Genomic DNA, 24,066 nt, shown 5'->3' with positions numbered 1-24,066 from the left:
CTATCCGATTATGACTGGCAATAAAACCATTTGATCCTTCAAGAGAAATCCAGCCTCTATGAAAGTCTGTGCATTTTACTGACTTGATATTGGCTAGGATCATGCTTATGCTTTACAGGTCAGCACATATCATTTTGGAATATTTCTGAGGGTATGTAACAACAGAAAGTTTTTTTTCTTTTAGTATTTTGTTTTAGCTCAAGAGCTAAAATCATAAGATGAATTAGTCTAAGGACACTGTTATATGTTGAAGATTGTTTGGATGCAATTGCATCTCCCTATAGCATATAACTTTGTAATGCCCAAATAGTTCACAGATGAACATGAACATTAATCAGACCATTCTGATGAGGTTGGCATTATTATCCCAATGTACAAAGAAAGCCTATATAGAAGGAAAACACGCAGAGAAGTCGGATGACTGATGGAAGGCCACAACAGGACAGCAGCAGAGCTAAGAATATACTCGGTACACTCCAGGGGATACTCCATATGCTGACCCCAAATCTCCCGTTTCACCTAACAGACAGACTCATTCTCTGTAAAACCAAAATCTTGCACTTGTGACTTTGTTTCAACCTGATGCAATGAGAAGTGACTGAGATATTAAATCTCCTTCTCCACAAATGTGTTGTGACCTAATAAAAGGTTCAGACCACCGCAGCAATTATTCTCCAAGCAAAAAGGCTAAATTTTAGTAATTTTTCAGTTCCACTGTACATGACTTAAATGATTAAGTCTCTTCCTTTCCATAGCCTACAGGCTGAGCTTAAGCAAGAATTTTGCTGTACTAATGCATTAAACTCAGACCCAATAAATCAGCAGCTATTACAATATGTCTAGAGCTGAGCACTTGCTGTCCTTTTTTTTCTGAAGAAAAAAAAATGTGGGAGACATTAAAGGCATGGCAGGTACTGGAAAACTCTAAAGATGAAAACCGTGATGGGAAGGTGTTCTAGAAGTGCTCTTGCTTGTCTTCACACAGGTACTCCAACACAATTCTGGAGTAGGACTGTTTAAAACAGTTTGGTAAGGAGCATACTTTGATTAAGAATGTAACTTGTGCACACTGTATGTGATGACGAGAGAGCCCTCAGCAATTTTCATGAGGTATCAGTCATTTTAGTGACACTAAGAAAAAGACATTAAAAATACATATTGCTTTAGCCTACATTTAATATGGTGGCATTTATACAAAAATGGAAATAAAACTCACAAGTTATTTTTATGTGCTTACTGATTTTAAACTTGAGCTTTCTAGTACAGTTTGATGGAATAAGTTTTAACTATAGAGAAAAAAGACGATTTTTTTCTACTGCCTCTTCTTGCACCCCTCGCCCCCCTCAAAGAAAATACGCAATCAATTTAGTTCAGCCTCTTGATGTGTGTGTCAAAGCTACGTATAAATCTCAGCTGAGGAGCCAGAGCTGTCAGAACACCTTAGAGTAGGTGCGTCCAAATAGCAAGAAAAACCTACCGCAAGTGATAATCCAGAACAGTCATGAGACACAACATAGACAAGGAGGACATAGAAGGAAGAAATAAAAATTAAAACATCCACACACAAACGTTAGTAAAAACCACGGAGAAATGACCTTTTATACCAGTCCATTCTTATAATGATTTGCCTCCTGTAATGAGCATCTCCTCCTCCCACTGGCCTTTGCACAGCCGTGCGCTCTACTTGAACAAGTACCAATTGCCTGCAGTGCAGAAGGGTTTCAAGACTGCAAATTTCAGATTTACGCAATGCTGCTCCCTTTCTAGTTCAGTGTGGTGCTCAGGGAGCTGAGATCTTGCAAGATGCCAAGTGCCTCTCAGCTGCTATTACGTGCTCTCAGCTAAAGGCAGCAGGTGATTAGCACTTGCAGGTTCAGTCCTAACAGGGACTGGAATAAGTTTTTGGGTTTTTTTTTTTGGACAACATTTCAGATCTTTTGTACTGTACTGTGCCCTTTAAAAGGGCATGAGATTTCCACCTTAATTTTCAACTAAACTTATTTTTTTATATTAAAATTGGCTTCTTTAAATAGCGTTCTTCCCTCTACTAGTTTGTGGGACAGCACTAAAGTGATTCACTTCTCATTACTGAAATATTTTATATTTAGCATTGCATAAATCAAGATTAAAGTATCAATATCAGTCATGCTGAAAAAAGAATAAAAGTCAAGCAAGATTTCTCAAATTAGGAATTAAATCAGTAAAGGGGCTGCTGAATGCCAAGGCTTAAGATAATACGCTATCAGACTAGCTGCTAGATATGAATTTAAGAGGCTAATTCAAACAGCCTGTATTTGAAAATCCAGACAGTTTCAGGAGAGGAAGCTTGGTTGGAGAGTTTGTGATGTAACCATTCACTTACTAAAAATACGACAATTACATCAACTATTTTGATGTAAAAATTTTACATTTATATTTTAAATGGTAAAATTTAAATGTATCATCTTTACCATCTTTAGATTTAACTCTGCAGAACTAAAATATATTGATTATATTCTAAATATTTGGACAAAAATACTTGAAAATAACTACACAGATTATTTCAAATGGAATCTTCAAATAACTACATAATCTGTACAATAGTTCAAAGTACAGAGAAGAGATTAATTATTCTGTTTTTTAAATCGATTTTCCTCTTCAAGAGAAAAATATTAAACTATTTATTTTGTAACATGATTTTACATTTATAATACTTTTGTTCCTAGAATCCTCGGTCATTTATCCAGGTTCCAACAAATATAATTAAAAACACTTAATTGTATATTGTAAATACAACAATGATCTTACATGATATGGAACAAACTCTACATAGATATCAGTCAACAAATTGTACATTTCCTGTCCCACAACAAAGTATTGCACTTGTTATCATTAGTATCATTTGTAGAACAAACAAACATCACAAGGAATTTTTTCCACAAATATAATTACAGTTCTTCCAAATTATTTTTGCTCCAATGGCAGGAATGTGGCTAACAGAACCCAAGGTACCCTCGCAGTTGATCTGATTTTCCATGTATGGCTGAGGGAAAATATCCCATAATTACTTAATATTAATAAACTAGAACAAGGTCTATAAATCAAATACATGGAAGCCATGAATGCTAAATCAAGGTGCTTAAAGAAAATAGATTTACTTCACATTCATCATAGTACACTTTTTTTTTCAAGCAAAGACTTGATATTTCTACTCAAGTGTTTTCTAAGCTCGAACTCACTGATCCTAACTCTGGAATTCACATTCTAGACTTACAGGTCTGTCTCTGATTGATAGTGATTTAATGCACGGGACAGATTCAATTCAGTTGTGAATTTGTCTTGGGCCTACACTTGGAGTCCTGCAGCTTGTGCTCCAGCACATGGGAGTTGTTCATGAAACGTCCTCCCTGATGGCGGAGCCAGGGCTGAAGCAGAGCACCAGAGTACTATCTATCTATCATCTAATGTGCTCCACTTGTCCACAGATGCCAGGTTCTCCAGCCATTTGCTTTCTCTGCCAGGATGCTTAGTCGTGATACAGCAGTATGGGATGGCTGCAGAGAAATCTGCTTTGCATTGCCTACTAGCTGCAGAAACATGATGCGTGCCTAGGACGGGCCACTGGTGTGAACTTCATTAGCTGTAAGCAGGCAGAGTATACATACAGTCTGAGAATCAAAGTGAAACCTCACTCTTTCCCTCAGGACTCAGCGGATGACACTATACTGTGGTCACTATAAAAGATCAATGTAAAATTAAATGTTAAGTTAACTGATGTCTAGTACATCAACATCTCCAGAGTGGCTTCTGTGATTAAGCAACACTACTAGGAACAAAACATCTGGATCTACAACGATTTTCTTTTTCCAGTGAACCACAACAAAAGCTGTTCCTTGGCCATTACTTGAAAGTGGAAGTAGCTCTGTACCTTTAAAGCTTATCCATTATTTTCCTTCAGGGATCAGAACTCTACTCTCTGCTTTCACGCTCTATTCAGAGCCTGTCCTTGGCTGATGTGGACTGTCTGAGCGGCAACAACAGAGGCTGCTCCACTGCAGTACAGTGGTATCCCACCACCTCTAGACTGCTCTGGGGGCCTCTCCGTTACTGTGCTCTAGGCTTTTTCTCTCGGATGCTGTTCCTCACCAGCTCTTCCTAGTCCTTGCATTCCCAACTTTGGTTGGTGCTGCTAATCAACCTGTCTCCAGCCTGGCTTTCTGCACACTCTAGATCCCAACCTGTGGGAGGAAGTGCTTATTTCTTACCATGTTTCATCTTCTCTCTTCAGTTAGATAAGCAATGTTGCACTGCTCTGGTTCAGCCTTACCATGGATTTTAGAAACACAAAATTGAGCATACAAATTTACTGTCTCCCACTGAAAGGCTTTTTCAAAGCAGTAGTTCAAGTTCCCCCATTATTTCTATTTAAAATATGGCTCTGTCTTTTTGGATTAGGAAATCTGGCCATGCAGTAAATATAGTCAGCTTCACATTTATTTCCCATTCATTCTTCTACTTAATCTCAACAGTTTGCCACATGAATTTGTAGCACCCTAATCATGAGATAAGAGGACAGTTGGAAGAAGCTTTATTTTCTTCCAATAACATGTTAATTAATTCTGTAGTCCTTAGAAACAAGTCCTGCAACCTTCTGCTCTTCTGACATGAAGCATATCTGATAGACAGGTTTTTCTGCCACTATGAAAAAGATGCTGCTCAAAGGACACCATGTTAATCTTTTCCTACAGGTTATTCAGTTGACTTGCTGCTAAAAGTACATTCTGTTATCTTCAGCCTCCTTCTCTCTCCTATAAATATAATTTTCCCATCATCACTTGGTTGAATTCTACTTAATTCTTTCTTTTTGATTATTTTCCCCTGTTCCTTTGATTGCCATTTTTCTCTACTATACTATTCTCTTTGTTTCTTTCTCAGCTAAATTTTTGCCCTGGTGGAGAAAAGAGATTTACAGTGCAGAACTACTTGTTTATCACGTAAGCTCAGAAGTACTGCTAGAAATATAAACATATATAAACACCATACTTGGTCCTGAAACAAAAAGACAGTGAGAATAGCTTACAGATGCATTATGGGGACAACCAAGATACTCTTGCACTTTCCATAGAAATCATTATGTATTCACTATTTTTAACAGGGAAGGGAAATTGGCTGATGGCTTCATCAGTGGTGCCACATCCAAAGCCATCTTTAGTGACACCACTGAGAATGTGCTGCCAATCTGTCCCCTCTTCACAGAGCCCCTAAAGAGGCAACAAGCAGACACATTGGTAGACATATCAGGCAGAATCCTTCAAATGCAACCTAAGAGTTAAAAAAAAAAAAAAAAAAAAAAGGAGGGAGACTTTACCTGGTCTTTCATGGTCTTCCCTAAATCTTTAACATCTTTCATGTTAATAGCATTCTTCCCTCCCTTCTCCTTTCCCTTCTTCTTGTTCTTCTTTTTGAACAAGCATTTCTTACAGAGACAAAAGCAGCAGGTAAGGATTAATAGGACTGCAACTATGGCTATGGCTATTAAGGCCCAAGGTGGCACTGGAAGAGAAAAAGAAACACACACACAAACAGAAAGCAGCAAAGTGTTAGTTAGGTTAATTTAAGAAACAAGCATGCTTTTCTTACAGTTAAGGCTTTTTCAATGAAAATGCCATGCAAAAATACCTAAGATGCTTTCTAGGATGCCCTGTAATCACATGTATGTTTCTCCTGGATGAGCATTTGCACACACAACCCCAATTTAACACATCACGTGGGATCTATTTACATGCCTGGTGGCAAATATCAAGCTAACTCGCAGCTATTTGGATTAATCAACCAGGTTAAAACAATATACCCCAAATATTTACACTGCCCAAATCTGTAAAACGCTCAGCACATTTGAGAATTCACTTGCTTCTTATTTGAATTGTCTGCACAACCCACCTGGCATTGCGGATGGATCGGGTGGGATTCTCTGGGAATCTCCCTTTGGCACACGATCCCAGCAGTCGGTTTTAACAAACAGCCCTTCTCCTGTGCCCACTGCTGCACTTGGCAGACTTGCACAGTCCTTACTGCACATGCAGGTCAAGGTCACCAGTAAACACTGAGGAAGGACAGAGGACTGTCCAGCCCAAGGGCATTTATGCTATTAGTCATCATGCCCTAACATTAGCACAGTTTTAGTAAATAACTAGACTTCCACCTATGTTCCTACAAATGAAGGCTTATGTTCAGTTTATTTATTCATTTCAGGGTTCTGGACATAGCTGAAGTATAAATAAATAATACCATACACTGACTATGATAAGTGCTCTTGCTAAACATCAGGATTTTGGAAAATAAGGAAGTAAGATGACATTTAAATGCAAGTACTTCAGCTGAGAATTATCCTCATACAAATCAGCTTTAATGACCACTGCTTCTCACATTTAACCAAAATACCTGACAAAACTTAAAATGTTATAAATTGTCATTCTCTAAAATCTCAAAATGTACTCAGTCTATAGGGTCTGCAAGATAGTCTCTCAATGCATTACCCAAAGGTCTCTAATACGATACAGAGCAAAACCGAAGAGTGAATCAAATTTGACATGTTGACGTCAGTGAATCACAGAAGAGAACGGACAGTATAAATAGAGAAAATTAATTGCTTAAAGGAGCTAAGCAGAGTGTAAAGTATAGTCACAGGAAGCTGCACGAGAAAATACCATTTCAGGAACAGGATAAAATATTTTTAATTTCCTTATCCTAAGTTTAACAGCCATATTTCTACCTTTTATTCAGATGTCCTTGGTGGTAGATACAAAAATAATCAATAATTTCTGTAACACTTACTGTGCCTCCAAATGTTCATTTAATGCAGCTGCTCTATGAGAGGAGCAGCACCATATGTAGAACAAATGAGAACTGATTACTAAACAAATGAATGCTAAAAGATAAACAGTGAACAGATTAACAGCTGTTTAAGGGATGTATTTTATGAAGTCATCAACAACAATTCTGCAGTTAAAGTTGCGTTTGGATCTGCACTTATCACAACTTACTTTCCTATATTTCATGCATTAATGATTTAACATTATCCTCAAATCTGGTGTTGTAACATTTCATGGGACAACTGGCCCTGCTACAAAATATTACTTTTACATCAAAGAACCAGTGCCTTTCACTGTTGTGCATTCTTTCCAAATCCCATACTTCACTTTTTCCTGTGCTAGACAAAGCCTTTTAAATTGTACTTAAATAATGCTATGCTTCCTATTTGAGCTAATTTAGAGGAATTTTGTCCATATGAAATGAATGATGACCCTAAATGCACCTGCTCTTTGCTTTGCTGCCTTGTCAGCAGGGCTCTAAAATCCAGGAGTTCCAGGGAAGAGGGAGCTGGAACATGGGAAGGGACCATGTGGGCATGGTGGCACCACGGTAGGAAAGAAAATGCACACAGTCAACATCCGTAAGTCCACAGAAAATTAAGTTGGGCTGTATATGACCCATATACAACTGCCATAGTTGAAAAAGCTTGTGGAGTCAGTGCCTGTAAGTGGGTTCTGGCATCACTGCGTTGCATCTCCAGCGCACAATGCAGGGAGCCCGTGGCGCAGTTCAAACACTTGTGGGTATCTTCAGCAGCTCTTCTGTGATGTGTTATCTGCTCTCATCTATTTGTAATTTAATTTCCCCTACTAGGTCTTGTGATACAATTAAATGATCATGAAATTAATATCTGAGAATTCAAAGAAAATGCCCTCTTTTTAATTTTATTATTTTTTGTTAAAGAAAGCAGAAATAAGAAAGAATTTTTGAAGGGTTACCCAAAATCTGGACATTTCCAAAAAGCTTCAACACTCATTTCTGAAAAAGCACAGCAAAAAAGAGATGTTTTTCCTAATAATAGTGCACTATCTCTGTCAAGCAGATGGCTCATCAGAATATTGCCACTGACAGAGAACGTTCAAGCAAATATTGGGGGTGCTTGATGTACATGTTAGATTTAGGACAAGTGAAACCTAGAGATAGCACCGACTTTGCAGTGGTGTTTGCTTCCTTTCAAAAATATTATTTAAGTAATTCCAAATGTTAATCATTTTACACATTACAGACAAGATTTTCCAGAATGAGGAAAGTCTTGTAGGCTTTTCATTTTTTTGGGCTTCCCAATTCATGAAACTGCCAGGGGAGATTCATTTTCAGCAAAAGCTGAGTTCCTAAAAAATATTTTTCTGCAAAGTGTGGTGCACACCCAGAACGAAATGACTAAGTTACCAATTTTGAAAACTCATACCTACAGCCTTTAATATTTTGGGATAGCAATTGGGACTTGTATCTACTAATAGCTTATGGATAGCGTGTGAACCTTCCTGTTATTGCAGAATGGATCATTTCAGAGATGCATAATGTTTATAATGCATTTTTGCAGTTTATTAAACAATTAAGAGTTTTCTATCCATATGCATAATTTTCAAATAACTTAATTTCCCTGGTGCTCCCTGCAGTTTGAACACTAATTCAATCTGTCTTAAATCAGCTTGATCAGGTTCTGTAGTTCAGCATGAAACCTCAAGGGTCTTAGGACATGAGTACTGAACGACAGACCTGTGCTGTAGATGTAGGACAACGGGTGACATAAAAAACACAGACCTTAACCAAGGAATGAAGTTGGGATCTTCTTGTACAACTTGTCTTACCCAGTGCCAGCACAAGGGGGTGCCTTGAAACCAGCAATACTCCCCTATGCTATCAAGGAAAAGCTAAGGTTTAAGCATAATTAATATATGTATAAGCTTTCCAGCGCACCAATGCTATATTCTCTGCACAGTTCCTGTGGGCAAATAAATAATACTTATTTAGAAAAAGCTGTCGTGAATCACTACATGATTCAGTGATTCTTAAAGGCTGCTAAAGAAAATCTATGGGAGGGGATCTGCCACGGTAGCATACTTGGTAAGTAAGGGCTTGAATTAGTCTTCTTGATCCAGTCAAAACAGGATGCAACCTAGGACTGTGTTCAGAAATGCAGGAATAGAGCCTACTATCTGCAAAAGGAGACCACAGAGAAAATAAAATGCTTGGCAGAGCAATAGCAGGGAACTGAAACTAAGACTGTTGATATTCAGGCATTTCAGGCACCAATCCTGCACCCTTCACTCATGCTGAACATGGATGTAGGTAGAGAAATCCTGAGCTCTCCTTCCGTTCTCTGTCCTTCCCCACCGTTAATGTCAGTGTGGGTTGTGTGCATGTTGCGGGGCATTTGGTGCATTCCTGGCCCTTCAATTACGCAGACCTTTTACAGTACACTGCCATTAGCATTTTCATTTAGGCTATGAGTGCACTTAGGAGGCAAATCTCCAGACCATCCCCATTTACCATTCTTGGACTTGTGCTTTTCAGCAGTATGGGAGTGCCTGGAGGCACTGAATGGGAATACATGCCCCCAGAGCATCCATGTTCTGACTGCAGAAGACCCACAGCCCACCAGGGCAGACCTCTCCAGTATCACCCCCATAACATCTGCAGTGTGCTTTCGCACTTGAGATCAACTGCTTCACACTATGGATTTCTTCTATTGCCCTAAATATAGGTTGTGTCTCAACCTGTCATTAAATCTTATTCCACTGACTACACTGGGTTCAAAGGAAAACACTTATTAATGAGTTATTCAATTTAAGAGCTAAAAATTATGCTCTTTATATAAAGATATCCTTACTTAGCTTTACAAAACGCTTGGAGAGGTAAGGGTCTTGGGTTTAATACTGACATTTTAGCTAGACTATCTAAAATTATCAAATGCCTCAGAGGACATTTGACTCCAAAGGAAAAGACAGTAAAAAGGAAGACAGAAAATGTGTAACACCATCAAAGTGCTGTGGTCTCTATGACAGAATAAAGCCCTTAATGCTAATAATATTCCCTCCTTTCTCTGCGAAACTTTTCTGTCTTAAAAAATGATCTGAAGAGAGGGAAGGTCAAGAAGGAATAGAGGAGATGAATTACAAAGTGAAGACTGCTGTACTGAGAACACTGTCCATCCTCTGATGACTCTTATATAGGCAAGAACAGCCCTACTTAAACCAGGGCTGACAGAAAAGGACTATCTGATGATGGCAGATTCCATATTACTCTACAAAGGCCACTGCCACATCAGAATTGATAAATATTAATACTCCGTGTTTCAGAAGGGACGTGATAATAAACAGGAAGCTGCAATTGCCAAACTGTTGTATGTGAAGAGCATCACATTAATCTAAACCAGTGGTAGCCCGAACATTGAGAGCAGTGGCAGTTCTCATTTATTAAACTGTAGTTTTATCTTAGCTTTTTTTGCACTTAAAGCTTCTAATCAGGGAGAAAAGGTAATATATAGCCCCATTTACATTTTCTTTATAAAAACTTCCCAGGGGCCATGTTCTGAGAACTGGTTTGACTTTCATTAGAAGTTACTTAAAAAAAAAAAAAAAAAGAAAATGTACTGAGAGAGCAAGGGCCCAAGTAATAGATACCACTATTCACAGAAGAAGGTATACAGGAGTGATCGATGCAAAGAAAAGGAAATGCTGATACATGGTAGAACAGCTTGTAAAACAAGAAGATAAAAACTGCCAATACACACAAATACTGATAATTTTAATGCTGGTCTTCAGGTTTATACAGCTACATCTCCTTGCCAAACACGATTATATATGATACCTAGCTTTAACAGCACATTTGAAAAATATTATTTCCTTTTTTTAATGTTTATCTCAGATTTTTTTATGTGACTCAAATTAATGGCTGTACCTTTGACCTGTCACTAGAAGGAACTACTACTAAATATCTTGATGAATGCTCTCGTGCTGACATTTCTCCTCTTTCTCATTTCAGCATTCAATGTGCTGTTGCATAAGGTTATCTCTGAGGATAGTTTATGGAAGTCACTGAAGCCTTAGCTGAGCTAAGAAATGTGTTTTTGGACAGTGAGGGTTTCCCACACCCTCTAAAACTGATCAGATGGGTTTCACCGATCAAATACTCTCCTGTCTATAGCTTATTTTGTTAGCCATAATCATATGAAATTATCCAAACTTTGTGCAGCTGAAAAGTCCCGTCTTCCCAGAAAACTGACACTGAATCTAGCCGTAACCCTAAACATGGCTACAGATTTGGCCAAGATGCTTGGGCTGCTCCTGACAGCCTATTGCACCTGATGTGCCTACTACCTGCTTCCAAAGCTGGAGGCCAAAATGCGTGAAGTGACTCAGATATTTCCCTGAAGGCGAAGCCACACATGCTATTGGAATTTGAAGGGCACTCTGATTTAGTTAATACTTTGTTAATATTAATTCTGCTTATAGGGCACATGGTAGGTTCTGTGTCCTGGTAAAAACCAGGACTCAACAGCATGTCTTCTTTCTGCAGAGCAGAACTATTCCTGCCTCTGCGGCTCTCCCTCTCTTTCCGCATTGCTCAGTCTGATCAACTCCTCTGCTCCTCATCTCTGGAGACAGACCACAGCAAGCGTGAGGCAGAGGAGTTTCCAGGTATGACACGGTGGTGAGTCAGCCAAAAAGTGTAAGTGAAGCTGCCAAGGTGCCTCTCTTCAGAGAGATCACAAGGGCTTTCAAGCTCAGAAGCCAGGTTTCATCCAAATAAATAATAATACAAATAGCTCCTCTGTTAATCAGCCTATTCCCTCCCAAATTTAAGATGAAACAGAATATAAATAAAAAGGAGTTAAAACTGAGCTGAGCCTGCTGTGTCACAGCAGATCAGTTCTTGCAGGCTGGCTTTCAGCCTGGCCACCTTGCAGCAGCTTCCCTAGCGGGAGCGAACACAGCATGGTGCCCCGGAAAAGTTCCTGCTGTTGCCTTTGATGCCTGACTGGCCTGCTTCTTGCCCTGCTCTGTGCTCTGCTCCGTGCCCTGCTCTGTGTCCTCCTCCTTGCTCTGCTCCGTGACCTGCTCAGCAGCGCCTTTTACAGCCACACCACCTCCCACTGTACCTGCTTCCCTTCTACCCGCTCTTCCTACCCCCTGCCTTGCCCAAATGTAAGTGTTTCTCCCCTGAGCACTTTCCATAGCGTTCAGCAAACAAGCCATATCCCCACTATCGTGAACATCTCCCCATCGTGACAAACAGCAGCCCAGAGGAGAAACCTGGCTGCCTGTTCCATAGACATGTCCCTTATGACAGACATGTCCCCGCTGTGAAGCTCCATATCGCTGTGCATTCCAACAAACAAATAAAGTCTCCTCTCTCTGGCCAAACCTGAGGCTGGTTACTATAAAAAATGGAATAGGGAAAGGCAAGACCTCTGGGGAGGACGCTTTTTGACTAAGCAGGTAATTTCTTAGACTGATGCCTCCAACCAGCTCACGATACCTGCTGGCATAAAGCATTTAAAATAAAATAAATGAATTCAAGCTCTAGGTAATTGCCAGAGAAAGCACTGGACACACTGAACAGCTGGGGAAGATGAAGAAAGCTGGAGCTTCTATACCCAACCTGGAAGGCAGACAGCCGTGTTGAAGGCTTTCCAAAAACACATATTTGCACCAGCAGCAGCTGAGGCTAGATACTTTCCTGAGAAGGGATGAAACAACTCAAAGGGCGAATATTCAGCACAGAAGAAAAGAACTGTAGAAGCCTAAGATGAGTGTTTCCAATCATGTTATGGACAATGGTATTTGGTGGTTAAAGAGCATTTCACTTTTCCTGTGACATTTACTGTGTGTTACACTTAAAACTTTGATTGATAGGTTGAAGGAAAAGAGCAGTAAAAAAGGAGTCGTGCCTGTGACTTTAAACTGGCATTTTCAAAGGAACAAAATGCTCTAGCCATATCAATCCCAGGATTCCGAATTGAAGAGAATGAGACTAAAAAGTAACAAAAATGATGGGAAAAATTAATTATGCTTTAGCTTTTCTTAGCAGATTACATTCATTATATACAATGAATGCTGTTTTTGGTTTTTATTCTGCTGCTTTGTGCTTAGGCACTTGGGAATGTATTTATGCCACATTGTCAGGGTTTCCCCTGAAAATACGAGGCTAGGATTGTACTTCATTTTTCAAAACAGGAATGGCAGTTCTTGCATACCAGAAGAATTAGTCACACATAGACCATGTTGAATTTTAAAAGTTCTAAAATTAGTTTAAAACTCCTTTTCCAAGAAAGGAAAAGCTAATTCTGTATATTTTGTTATAAAACATTATGCAGGTATAGTGCCTTTTTTAAAAAAAAGGATCTGGATGTATGATTTCTGACAGATGATATTATACAGATTCTATCTGTAAGTCAATGACCTGCTAATATATACAAGAATATATACACAGAATGCTATTTGATATAGGCTTAGGTTTTAAAGCAGAACAGCTCCTGTGAAAAGAAGTGACCATCAGTGGTCTCAGACACTTAGTTTCCACTAAAAAGAATTACCAATTTTATTTCTTACTGAGATTTAACATTCATTTAGAAGGTCTCAAATAAAAATGGCTCGTCTATAGCGTTTTTCTTCAGTAAATCTCAAAGGGTCTCACAATAGCAGTAAGCATTGCATCTATAGAAATGCAGACATTAAAACACAGAGAATAACACTACTTTGGATAGCACTGTAGAGAAGACAAGGTGGGTGCACTGGTGCAGTGCCAGGCACCAGAGCCAGGCATCAGCCACAACCATCTCAGTCCCAGCTCCAGGCCCCTCACATCTCCCGCACGTCTCAGTGGAGCATCAGTTCTCCAGCACCGGGAGCTTCACACAGCTCTCGGCCACCTCTCTTTGGTTGCTCCTTCCCAAGCAGAAAGTCAGGGGACTGCTGCCATGCTTTATCCAAGACTATTTTCATCTAAAATAGCGGCCTTGATGAAAAGAAAGGCTGGAACATAGCACTTCCCACCTGGCTGTGGAGAATTACTGTCAGCAGGGTAATTATTGTCTCATGAAAAGTGAAAATGTTCCTGGTTTGCACAGTCAAAATGTACCATGTTTGAAGAGAGTTTGGACCCTTAATAATCAATTTTGTTTATCACTGCAGAGAGGTAGCTTAAGTAAACAGGCTAGCAGTTTTATATATCATGATGTGCTAATATTTATAATAATTTTTCACCTATTAAAGTTATTAAAATAATCATTTTTTCCTGACTCTTTCCATTTTATTATCAAAATGGCAATGTTGTGCCCAGAATTCATAGATTCAGGCAAAGTATGGGATGGCAGAGCATAAACCTGCTTCTCATATATACTTAACTGGATGAACTTACCTACTCAGCTAACTCTCCTGTTCCTCAGCCTTGTTGCCCATTCTGAGTTTCAGTTGCCACCGACTAAATTTTTTAGTGAAATGTACTTTATCTCCAGGTGAAAGTGGAGATAAAAACAATCAAGGAGCAAACTAAGAACAACCTCTTTCTTCCAGGTAGCATCAAACCTTTGTTTTTAAATTTATTCCTGCTGAATGATGGGCCAGCTGCAGGATGTAGGCAGCAAGTGCTAGTATGAAGAGCCATGTTTTCTTCTGTGACTGGATTGTATCTATAAACGTGTGATTCTTTTGCTGGGCAACAGCATTTACCCGGTGAAATCAACTGCATGCCTGCGTTTCTTGATCTGTCATTTTAAATGTGCAGCTGTAACTTTGAGAGAACAAGATTAGTTAAATATTATCATTATTAATAGGCACTTATTTGTGTGTGGGTAGTACCTAGAGGCACCAGCTCAGAAGACATGACTCGCTAGATGAGACAGCGCACGCAGAGGAATGAAAAGGCAGCCTTGCCCGTGAGGCGTCCCGGCGCACGCTCCCAAGCCTGCGCCACAGGGTACAGAGACATCTCCATGGGGCCTGGTGAGTCACTCGCAAAGCCATGTCCTCATCTCAGCTTTGCAGAACGTGCCAGGCTTGCACACTGCAACATCCCATCTGCGCCACCACACTGCCTCACGTGCACCACACTTACTAAATAACCCTCTTAGCACCTCCACAAGATCCTCCTTGCATAGGTTCTCTGTGTCATGCACAGCCCATGACCCACCGATGTTCTATATCAAAACCTGTTGACATGGGGCAAGTGCCAGGCGCTCTGCACCGCTGGTCTCCCTCACTGCGCTGCCCTTGCCACACGTGCATCAGTTTGCACTGGGAAGAGTCAGTGTGCTCACGCACCGGGCTTGGGCAGCCTGGTGCTAATGCCAGAATCAATTCATCATCACAAGATAGTCTACCCCTTCCTTCCATGTAGGAAATGAATATCGCTTTTTTTCCCAAGGGAAGCTGGAAAGCCAGCCTGGAGCCCGCATAGCTCATCAGCGGCCAGAGTTATTGCCAGGATTGGGCCCTGAAAGAGAGAAAGTGGTTTTGGCTGGAACCTGCTGAAAAGAATATCTGAGCTGACTGCGATACCAGTTTTTCTGGTAGCCTTTCAGAAGACCTTTCTGGTCTCCTAGACCAACCTCCAGATCAAGACAGAGGATTGGTCCTCAGGCTTTTGAGCAACTATGAAACCAGCTGGCAGAATGGAACTCATAACAGGAATGCTCCAAATAAAAATATGGTGCATTCGATAGCTCCTTAGACTGCACAGTCTTGTCTGCAAGCTCCACTCCTTCCCAGAAGGCATATCTGGCACTTGAGCTCCTGGGTCACCTCGGCGTTAGACTTACATTAGAATTGATTTTGGAGATAATCCAAGGCAGGTCTTAAGAAGACTCTTCCGAGACAGAGAATTGGTAATAAAATACAAGAATAAACCAACTGTCTTTAAAGGCAATAGTCATTTATGAAGCCTTAATCACTGTGTTTTTAGACCTGCAATCAAGAGATTGCATATTCTGACAATGCTAATTTAATTCAAAGGACTTGACTAAGAATTCTTCACAGAAATGGTTGTACCTCAATCACATGAACCCTCTGTATGAAAGAAAATTACCTATCTCTAGTCACCAGAACCAAAACATCTCAGAGGGCCATGTTTGTTTCTAGGGTGTCCATAAACCCATGTATGTCCTTGTAATAGTTATGTGCTGCTGCTGATAGGTGCAGCCAGCATGAGCCATACATGTTCAGAAGGGTCGTCAACAACACACATTTTGTTGGTCTAAAGTCAAATTTGGTCTGGTCAAATCTGGATGCAATTGGATGCTTGAATTGCTCAGTACTCTTGGTTGTGGTGCCTGTGATCCTGCATACCTAACACACAGTGAGAAAGGGCTCACATCATGTGTCAGAGCCGGAGTGCCGCAGAGCAGGATGCAAGCACGGAGATCCTGCTGTTCCCCTGCCTGCCTGGCTCTCCATCCATCGTCACGGGACTAAGCCAGGCTGGCTGTGGCTGTATACATTGATCTTTCAGAGGGGATCAAATTGTCTATTGATTCAGCTGTGTAGAAGCATGAGGGAGAGCAATCCTGGCAGGCATCTCTAGCATTGATGCGGCAGCCTGGTCAGCCCAGTAAATGTGAGAGAATAAGCCAGCTGCACTGCAGATTTCTTCAGCACGTTATACGAGCGGCACTGGGTCATGGGAATGGGGCCAGGAATGGTGTGGACTCAGCTGCCCTGGTTTGTGGAACGTTTGGCAAGATGGAGTAATTAAGTGCAAGCGCTGAAGGTCTCAAGGCCATCCTGGGCACTCTAGCTGAAATGTTTTCACAACCTCAGTCTATTAGACTGTGTTCCTGGTATTCGTAAATTTTGAGGGAGCTGGCACCAATGGCCCTGCTGTTCTGAGCACTGCTATAACGTTGGGATGGAAGAGGAACGCGTTCCTTTGGCATTCCTCACTTCTGTCTCAACAAGCACCAGGACAGAAAACTCTTCCCACTCCTTCCTGGCCACGGCACACTCTCCCAGAAAATACCAGGATATGCACAGCAGTTTTTTGCAACAACCACTTCTACCATCATGTGATATGGTTGTCAATATGAAAATGTGTTATGTTTTTAAAGACACAGAATTTTGTGGAATCTGGATGCTACTAGACAGTCATATTGCAAAGGCAATTTTTTTTTTATTATTATTAACTGACAATACAACTGAAGTCTCTTGGGGGGAATGTTGTTTTCACTTGCTATTAAAAAGCAAAAAAAGTAGGCTTTGACCTTTTTTCTTTTAAACCTTCATTTTTATTTTAAAAGACTGAAGCAGGGAATCTAAATATAGGTTGTGCTCTTGCCTACTATTTCAACCTCCTTTATTCTGCAAGAAACTATCAAGGCTGCAACCCACATAACGGTGATGGCCTTTGTAGGGAGAAATCTATTTTCAAGATGCAGTTAAGGTTAATAGCCACGTTGTTCTTTTTTAGAAGCTCATTTAGCAGCACTATTATGATGAGGATGATGATGATTGATTACTAACGTCGGCCTTTTTGCACAAGAAGCAGGGTTCCTGATTGGCCAGCTAGCCGTGCAGTAATGGTCATTAACTTTCTTGCAGGAACTACTGCCAAAGTGATAAATAGATTTGGTTTACATTAGCTACCAGCCTAAAAGCATCATTTGACCTCATTAATAGCTCTAATCAAATCTGGAGTTATGCCCCTCTAAGAAGGAGGACTATCATTTAGGACAAGAACTCAGAGTGTTTTTTCCTGGCCTCCATAAATATGAAGGCTGAAACATCCCACTGAGGTAAGATGAGAAATCTCTTCAAAACGCTTTGTGTAAATGTTATATATATTCATTTTTCCCTTACTTGTTCAGTTTGGATCAAGGCAAAACTCTTCTCAGGAGACCTCAGCACTACATAGTCACCCTTTCTGTGAAGGCCAAGGAAACTGCATTTCTTGGAAAAGTGGTCAGTTTGCAGTAGGAACAAATAACACAACCTCTGTTTATACATGCCTGGAATTTCATGTTAATATGTTGACATCTACATTAAAATTACACAGTTGTATGGATTTAGTCCACGTCTGTGACACGAAAATGCTGCAGACTGTCTTTTGACCTCTTACTCCTACATGCTACCCAAACACTTTCCCTAATCCTTTATTTTTACTTCTGTAAGGCAATTATCACCGTTGCTGTGCTTCTCACTTTGCATATCTAGCAACTGAGGACAATGTTAGTAGTTATTAATTTAGCATTCCTGGAATATATTTCCTCTCATGTTGTGCTTCAGACTTCTGCTAATTAGCTGGAATAATTAATTTACAAAAGCTCTAGTCAGGCACTGTATTTAGCTAGACCATGAGGAAACATTACAGCTATAACCCATGGTTAATACTGAAGATGTTGGGAATGATGCAACCTGAGAGATCTCTGGAAAGGACTTTTATTTTTATAAGCACACATATCACCCTAAAGGGCAGCACAAAATGTCCTTGCCCAGTGTGGATTAATGCAGGTAGTTTGTCTCCATGCTTTCTGTGTCCTGTTAATCTTATTGGCCATCAGCAAAAGCAACTGTTAGCGGTTTGACTCATACAATGGCAACTCTCACAAAAAACATCTCACCTGGTATTTTTATCTCCTTTTTTTAAAACCTGACATGAAGTAGAGGTGAAGTATGATGTTGCAAGCTTTGGGACAGAGCAAGAACTATCAGAAAGAAGGCCCTTTTCAGAAACAACTAGATTATATATAGAGTAATGCTTTTTTCTAAAATAGAGCAATGCTGAGAATGACAACCAGAAACCTTTTCTTCTCTCGCAATTTGGTTTTTATTTTGAATTGTTTCCTATACAATGGCATGATTTCAACAGGGGTTCAGAGTGCTCTTATCTATTATAGCTTCCAGTCTAACAAGAAGGGCATCTTTCTGGGTTATATGGTTATGTGAGTGACATATTATGTGAGTGACATATACCTCATGGTTATATGAGTTATATGGTTATATGGGCTATATGATTGACGTTGTGATGATAAAGAAATTTAACCTATGTCTCCCCATCTCCTGGAGGGACACTCCAACTTCCAGATTAACATAAAAAGTGGAGAGAGGCGCTACCAGCCCAGTATTAGAAGACTCATCCTTGTTCCACTTCTACTCCTATTCTCCCAAAAGAATGGCTATAAGCACCTGTGCTTCAGAGGGGAATCTGCTCTCCCCGGAGTTAGGTGGACTAGGAGCCCGCTGGTTGCTCTCAGCCAGGTGCTGAACCTTTCCGCAGGAAATCCTCCTTCACCCCTCTCCCTGGCTGGCTCCTGGGCAGGCAGTCTGAGAGGTTTTTTTACTCTTTTGAGACCCCTTGACTCCCTCCTATGCTGAGTTTGAAGTCCAGTCATGCAAAACAATGTAGGATGCAAGGTTTCCTCAAATGATTCCATCATTTTTCCTGGGTATGACAGAAAGAATGAATCCCCTCTCTCAGCACTAGAGCTCACCTTCGACTATCTGTGCAGTAGGCATCAATTTTGTCTTATGCTGTTCAGCTGAAAACAGACATTTGTAGGCACTTATGTCCCTTACGGGATCTCATTGTACAAGCTGAATTCACAGAAGGGCCATTTTCTTCCTGTCTTCTTCTATCCAATCTTACTGACACTGAATGTGCTCAGTACAGATCCTACAGATATGGCCAGGCCAGACTTTCTCCACCACGTGAAGCATCCCTGTTAGGGCGTCCTGAAAACTCAGCCTTTGAAATGTTGCCAGTTTCTTCTGTTCAGTGGGAAGAGAACTGAATCCAGGATCCAAACCTTATGCAGACTATGAAAACCAGTCATTAGATATCCTGAATTGACTTTATTTCAGTAAATGGTGATCAGAGTCTGCCTGAAAGTTCTATAACAGATCTGGATCTACAGTCCTATAGGTTACATAACTCAATGCTCATGGAATTATATTGCTCCGTGGCATTAAGTCATTGCCTTTACCTTTGAAGGGCTTTATGAATGCCAAATTGCTAGTTGTCATAACCAGAGTATAACCAGGACAAGATGACCAGTACTCTGTGATCCATCACTAAATCTTGAGAATGGGGAACGTAACCCTGTGCTCAGCACACATTTGCCTCCTGAAATCATCATATTTCCACTGTAGTAGTAGTATTTTTCTCCAGAATTTAAAGTCACTCTTTGTGGCTGCTGTACACAGACACATTTTCCTATTGCTATTCAACAACCCTCTTTATTCCCTGCCTGCTTAAAAGTTCATCCCACTTCTTAAATTTGTTTAATTAAAACTCATTCTCCTCATTGGATTCATTACATTGCTACTGATCAAAGAGGCTGAAAAAAAAATCACATCTTAAAATTAAAAGCATACAGCAAAGTTCTTCCTTTTGCCCCTGTATAAATACAGTCAAACTTAGAGCAATTAAACTGAAATTTACTCAAAAAGCATAAATATAAATGAAAGGGGAATGCCATAATTAAAAACTGCAAAAATAGTAACTCCTAGAATTAGAAGTCAGAGTAAAAGCCTCACTCTGCCAAAATCAACGGCAAAGCTCCTGATGATTTCAGTACAACTACGACTCTGCCCCAAGTTCCCAGTTTCTCATGCAAGCACTCTGCCATTAGCTACAGAAGCAGCTGTGCTCTCTCCTGATAACAACAACTTTGCAATAGTTAATTGACAAATCCTTCAAACCCAAGGCATCATCAGTAATGACAATTAATTCTGAGTCTCCTCAGAAGTGAGTTAAGCTAGTTATGGCAGAAAAGGGAGAAGCAGCAAAAGAAAATGGGCTCTGTGATGCATGAAGAAGTATAAATGAAAAGATCATAAAGAAAACAAACATTAAGGGTAAAAGAGCAATCAATAAAGTCCAAAGCTTGCAACTTCGAAAATAAGGGCTCTAGAGGAATTTAAATAAGTATAAAAGGAATTATCAGAAAAACTTATTTAAGAGTGAATTAATTCTTCGGTGCAATTTCCTTCTTTCTTTCTTTCTTTCTTTCTTTCCTTGCCTGGTTTTCTCTCAGGCCAGTTCACTTTCTGTATATGTATGTATATGGTGTCACACTGCAATACTGACATATTAATCTGTATGTTATCTGCATTCTTCCCCAGTGATTACTCCAGCAAACGAAAGGTTAACACACTTAAATGAATGCAAATGAGATGGTGGTTCATTATTGGCTGAAAGAGCCTAGAAACAGACTAATCGTGAAACACAGATGCAACTTTGCATCTGTAGTCTAATTAAAACTAATCTAATTAAATATGGTGCATCTGTAAAGCAGCTTGAGCACTGCACAAAACACATAGAATTTCTTTTATAGTGAGAAGAGCATCCAAGAAGCTAGTCAGGCTGCCATTTAACTTTATTTGGAACTACTTTAATAGCAGGTGAGTAATCAGCAAATGAATTCCATGTGGATGCTTTCAAATTGCACATTCACAGAAGCAGTAATAAGGTACCTTTAGACCATCACAACAACAACTGAGGCCAAGTTGACTGGGCAAGAAAATATCCTTTCATTAGACAAAATGATACTATTGGAGAAAAAAAAAAAAAAAAAGCTTCAAGCCATAAGTCATCCTGCAGCCTTACTAATTGGGGCAGAATTCACATACAAAGGAACGTTAATGCAGAGGTGTTGTTTCACTGACACAAACTCCCCGGCAAAATCAGGTGTGATCAAAACCTCTTCTTTGCTAAGTGAGTTCTTTTAAAATATTTCTTACCATTGATTTTTTTTCCTGGCAAATAAATACGCCCAGATACTGTATGCAGTATGAAAACTTACTGCTCCCAATTTGAATACTGCGATAACTGAGTTTAGTATTAAGATATGAAATGACCAAAGAATATGAAATGAAATATGCAATATATGTTTGTGCTTTAAACTCTGTGACCCTGTGCCCGGTCATACATTCTTCCAAAAATGAGACTGTATGCTGGTCTCCACTTGAGTCCAGTGGAAAAGAATACATTGCAGAGGTTTCATGGCTTAAGGGAAAAAACCCCTTCATCTTATAAATTTGTTTTAAAAATCCTTAAAGTAAATGAAAAAAGGAGTCATAAAAGGACAAACCTGAAGGAGTTCTTCTTCATGATATACTTCCGTAGGGTATTATAGACACTCTTGTCTATTCATGTCTTAGAGAAAAAGAAAGCTTGTCCAAACTGCCTTGATGTTGTTGCAGCCTAAAATAAATAAGCTTGTAGGAAGCCACTGGATATTAATATACTGCATATATTTAAATGGGCTCCTGGTAGGTCTGAATTCATGCAGGAAAAATCGCCTGTCAAGATCTGGTTGTTTGCTTCCTCTCATCATTTCTCAATGCTCACCAAATTGCTAAAATATTTAATTCCAATATGGCCTTACTTTGTAGGACAGCTACAGCTCTATACTGCTGGCAAGTTCTCCACATCAGGCTACACTTCATGTTAAAGTAAGATTCATGCAAAGAGAACATGCAAGAAGATGTAAAATTATATTGTAGATATGAGACTTTCCTAGAAGGAAAGCAAACTGGCTCTTTCTACTGTTTTAGATAAAATAGTCACTGGATGAAGAACTGAAATAACCTCAAGGGTAGAGCTCTGCATTCTTTTTTTTTTTTTTTTTTGGTTGCTACCCTTAGCTACTTGGCCGGAGGCTAGGTTGCATCTCCTATAGGGATCTCCTGTTCCCTATTCCAAGATCCCAATGCAGGTGAATCCGATCATGAAAACAGCGTCTGCTGCTTGACACACGTACATATAGGGCTCTATGGTCAAACAGAATTCGTAAATGATGAAAACTCTCAAAAGACGTTTTCTTTGCCACCTGAAGTTTCTGGAGAAGTATAGGTCTGATTTGGGTCCTTTCTACTGTAATTAGACCCATTAATTTCAGAAATAGTGTGTTTTCAGGATTAGGTCCTGAGGTGTATAGAGAAAAATTCATTGGCTGCTTTTGACAAAATTCCTTTAACCTGGAAAGGTAAGTGTGGTGATCTGTAGAAAAGGGGATCTTGGTAAGTCATAAGTAATTTAAAAATAAAATGTCAGTGTGAAATTGCTAAGCAAGTAGTAATTTTCATGCCATTTTTTGTATATCTTGGTCTGAAATGTGAAGCTTGCAAAAGGCAAATTTCATAATTCCAAGCGTACATTGAGGTGACGCTTATGTACTGCATGGGCTGTCAGAGAGTCCTGTGAATGAATATCCACCTTGTGAATATGTGCATTGGTGGCTAATAGCACTGTGAAGTACTGTAAAACGCTAAGGGGTAACAGAGACTCCAAAAAATATATTTTTTTCCCACTAAATACATAGCATAAAGAAAAGTTTGAAAACATTTAACTTTGCGCCAGATTCAGATTATTCAGATACATTTTTTAAATGTTTTTATCTAGGTTTCATACATTTATAAATGTATGAGTGAAAAAGATATTGTAAAATATGTTGCTATTTTTACACCCTATTTTGATGTCAGGGCAGTTTGTACTTTTTAAAGTGTGGTAAAAGCAAGTGCCTGTATATGTACACTGTATTTATTTTACTCTTTTTATTATTAGTGATCTATTATCTAGTATTAATGTATTGCTTATTTACTTGTCTTTATGATTATGCTTGCATAACTTTAATTACTCTTTGCTCCTGGGTTAGCTAAATCTATAGCACCTGTAAGACAAATAGATTTTATAATGTCTTTTACATATATATAAATATATATGTAATATGCATATATTATATATAGAGCATATATATTTTATATATATATAATAAGATAAATGTTTTATGGCTCAGCAGCCTGTGAGTTGTCATGAAATCAGTCTAGAGTTTGAAGGTTAAGAATATTCTAAATACCAAATAGTAAGTTATATGTTGTAAAACAACCCCCAAGACATTATTGTAAGGAGATAGATACAAATTATTTTTGAAAAGAACAAAGGAAGTCAAAATTGGTACCTTTTTAGTTAGACTTTAAGCACTAATAACTTGGTGAGTCCACTACTCAATTAATTGTGAATCTCAAATCTGTGCTGCCTTTGCAATATTTTCAAGAATCAAAGACATCAGAGAAATCATGATTAACTTGCCCTAATTCTTTCAGAAGAAAGATATTTGCCTTGCTTTCTGATCACTGATACTAGCATATTGTTCTGCACTGCAGTGGAAGTAAGACTAATTGGGTAAAACTCAAATGAGGTTTCCAGCAACTAGTAGAGAAGTTCAGCTCATTTTGAGAAGACAGCTGGAGTGCTTCTAATCAGACTTATCACAAA

The 24,066-nt window shown here is 39.4% G+C and overlaps 1 protein-coding gene across 2 annotated transcripts in view; it reads right to left on the bottom strand.

The window, feature by feature from the left end:
• Positions 1-24,066, bottom strand: part of SYT1 (synaptotagmin 1) — a 213,157-nt gene that overhangs the window by 85,222 nt on the left and 103,869 nt on the right. For both annotated transcript variants that reach the window (XM_088531211.1, XM_088531212.1), the window contains exon 3: positions 5,348-5,532. In XM_088531211.1, coding sequence (XP_088387337.1) covers positions 5,348-5,532 — 185 coding nt within the window. The remainder of the gene's footprint in view (positions 1-5,347; positions 5,533-24,066) is intronic.

This window comes from Tinamus guttatus, unplaced genomic scaffold (genome assembly GCF_059628265.1).
Source record: "Tinamus guttatus ecotype Peru unplaced genomic scaffold, ASM5962826v1 Tinamus_guttatus_pri_ptg000399l, whole genome shotgun sequence".
Classification (NCBI taxonomy): Eukaryota; Metazoa; Chordata; class Aves; order Tinamiformes; family Tinamidae; genus Tinamus; species Tinamus guttatus.
Note: the sequence above shows the minus strand (reverse complement) of the source record. Positions and strands in the feature narration are given on the sequence as shown.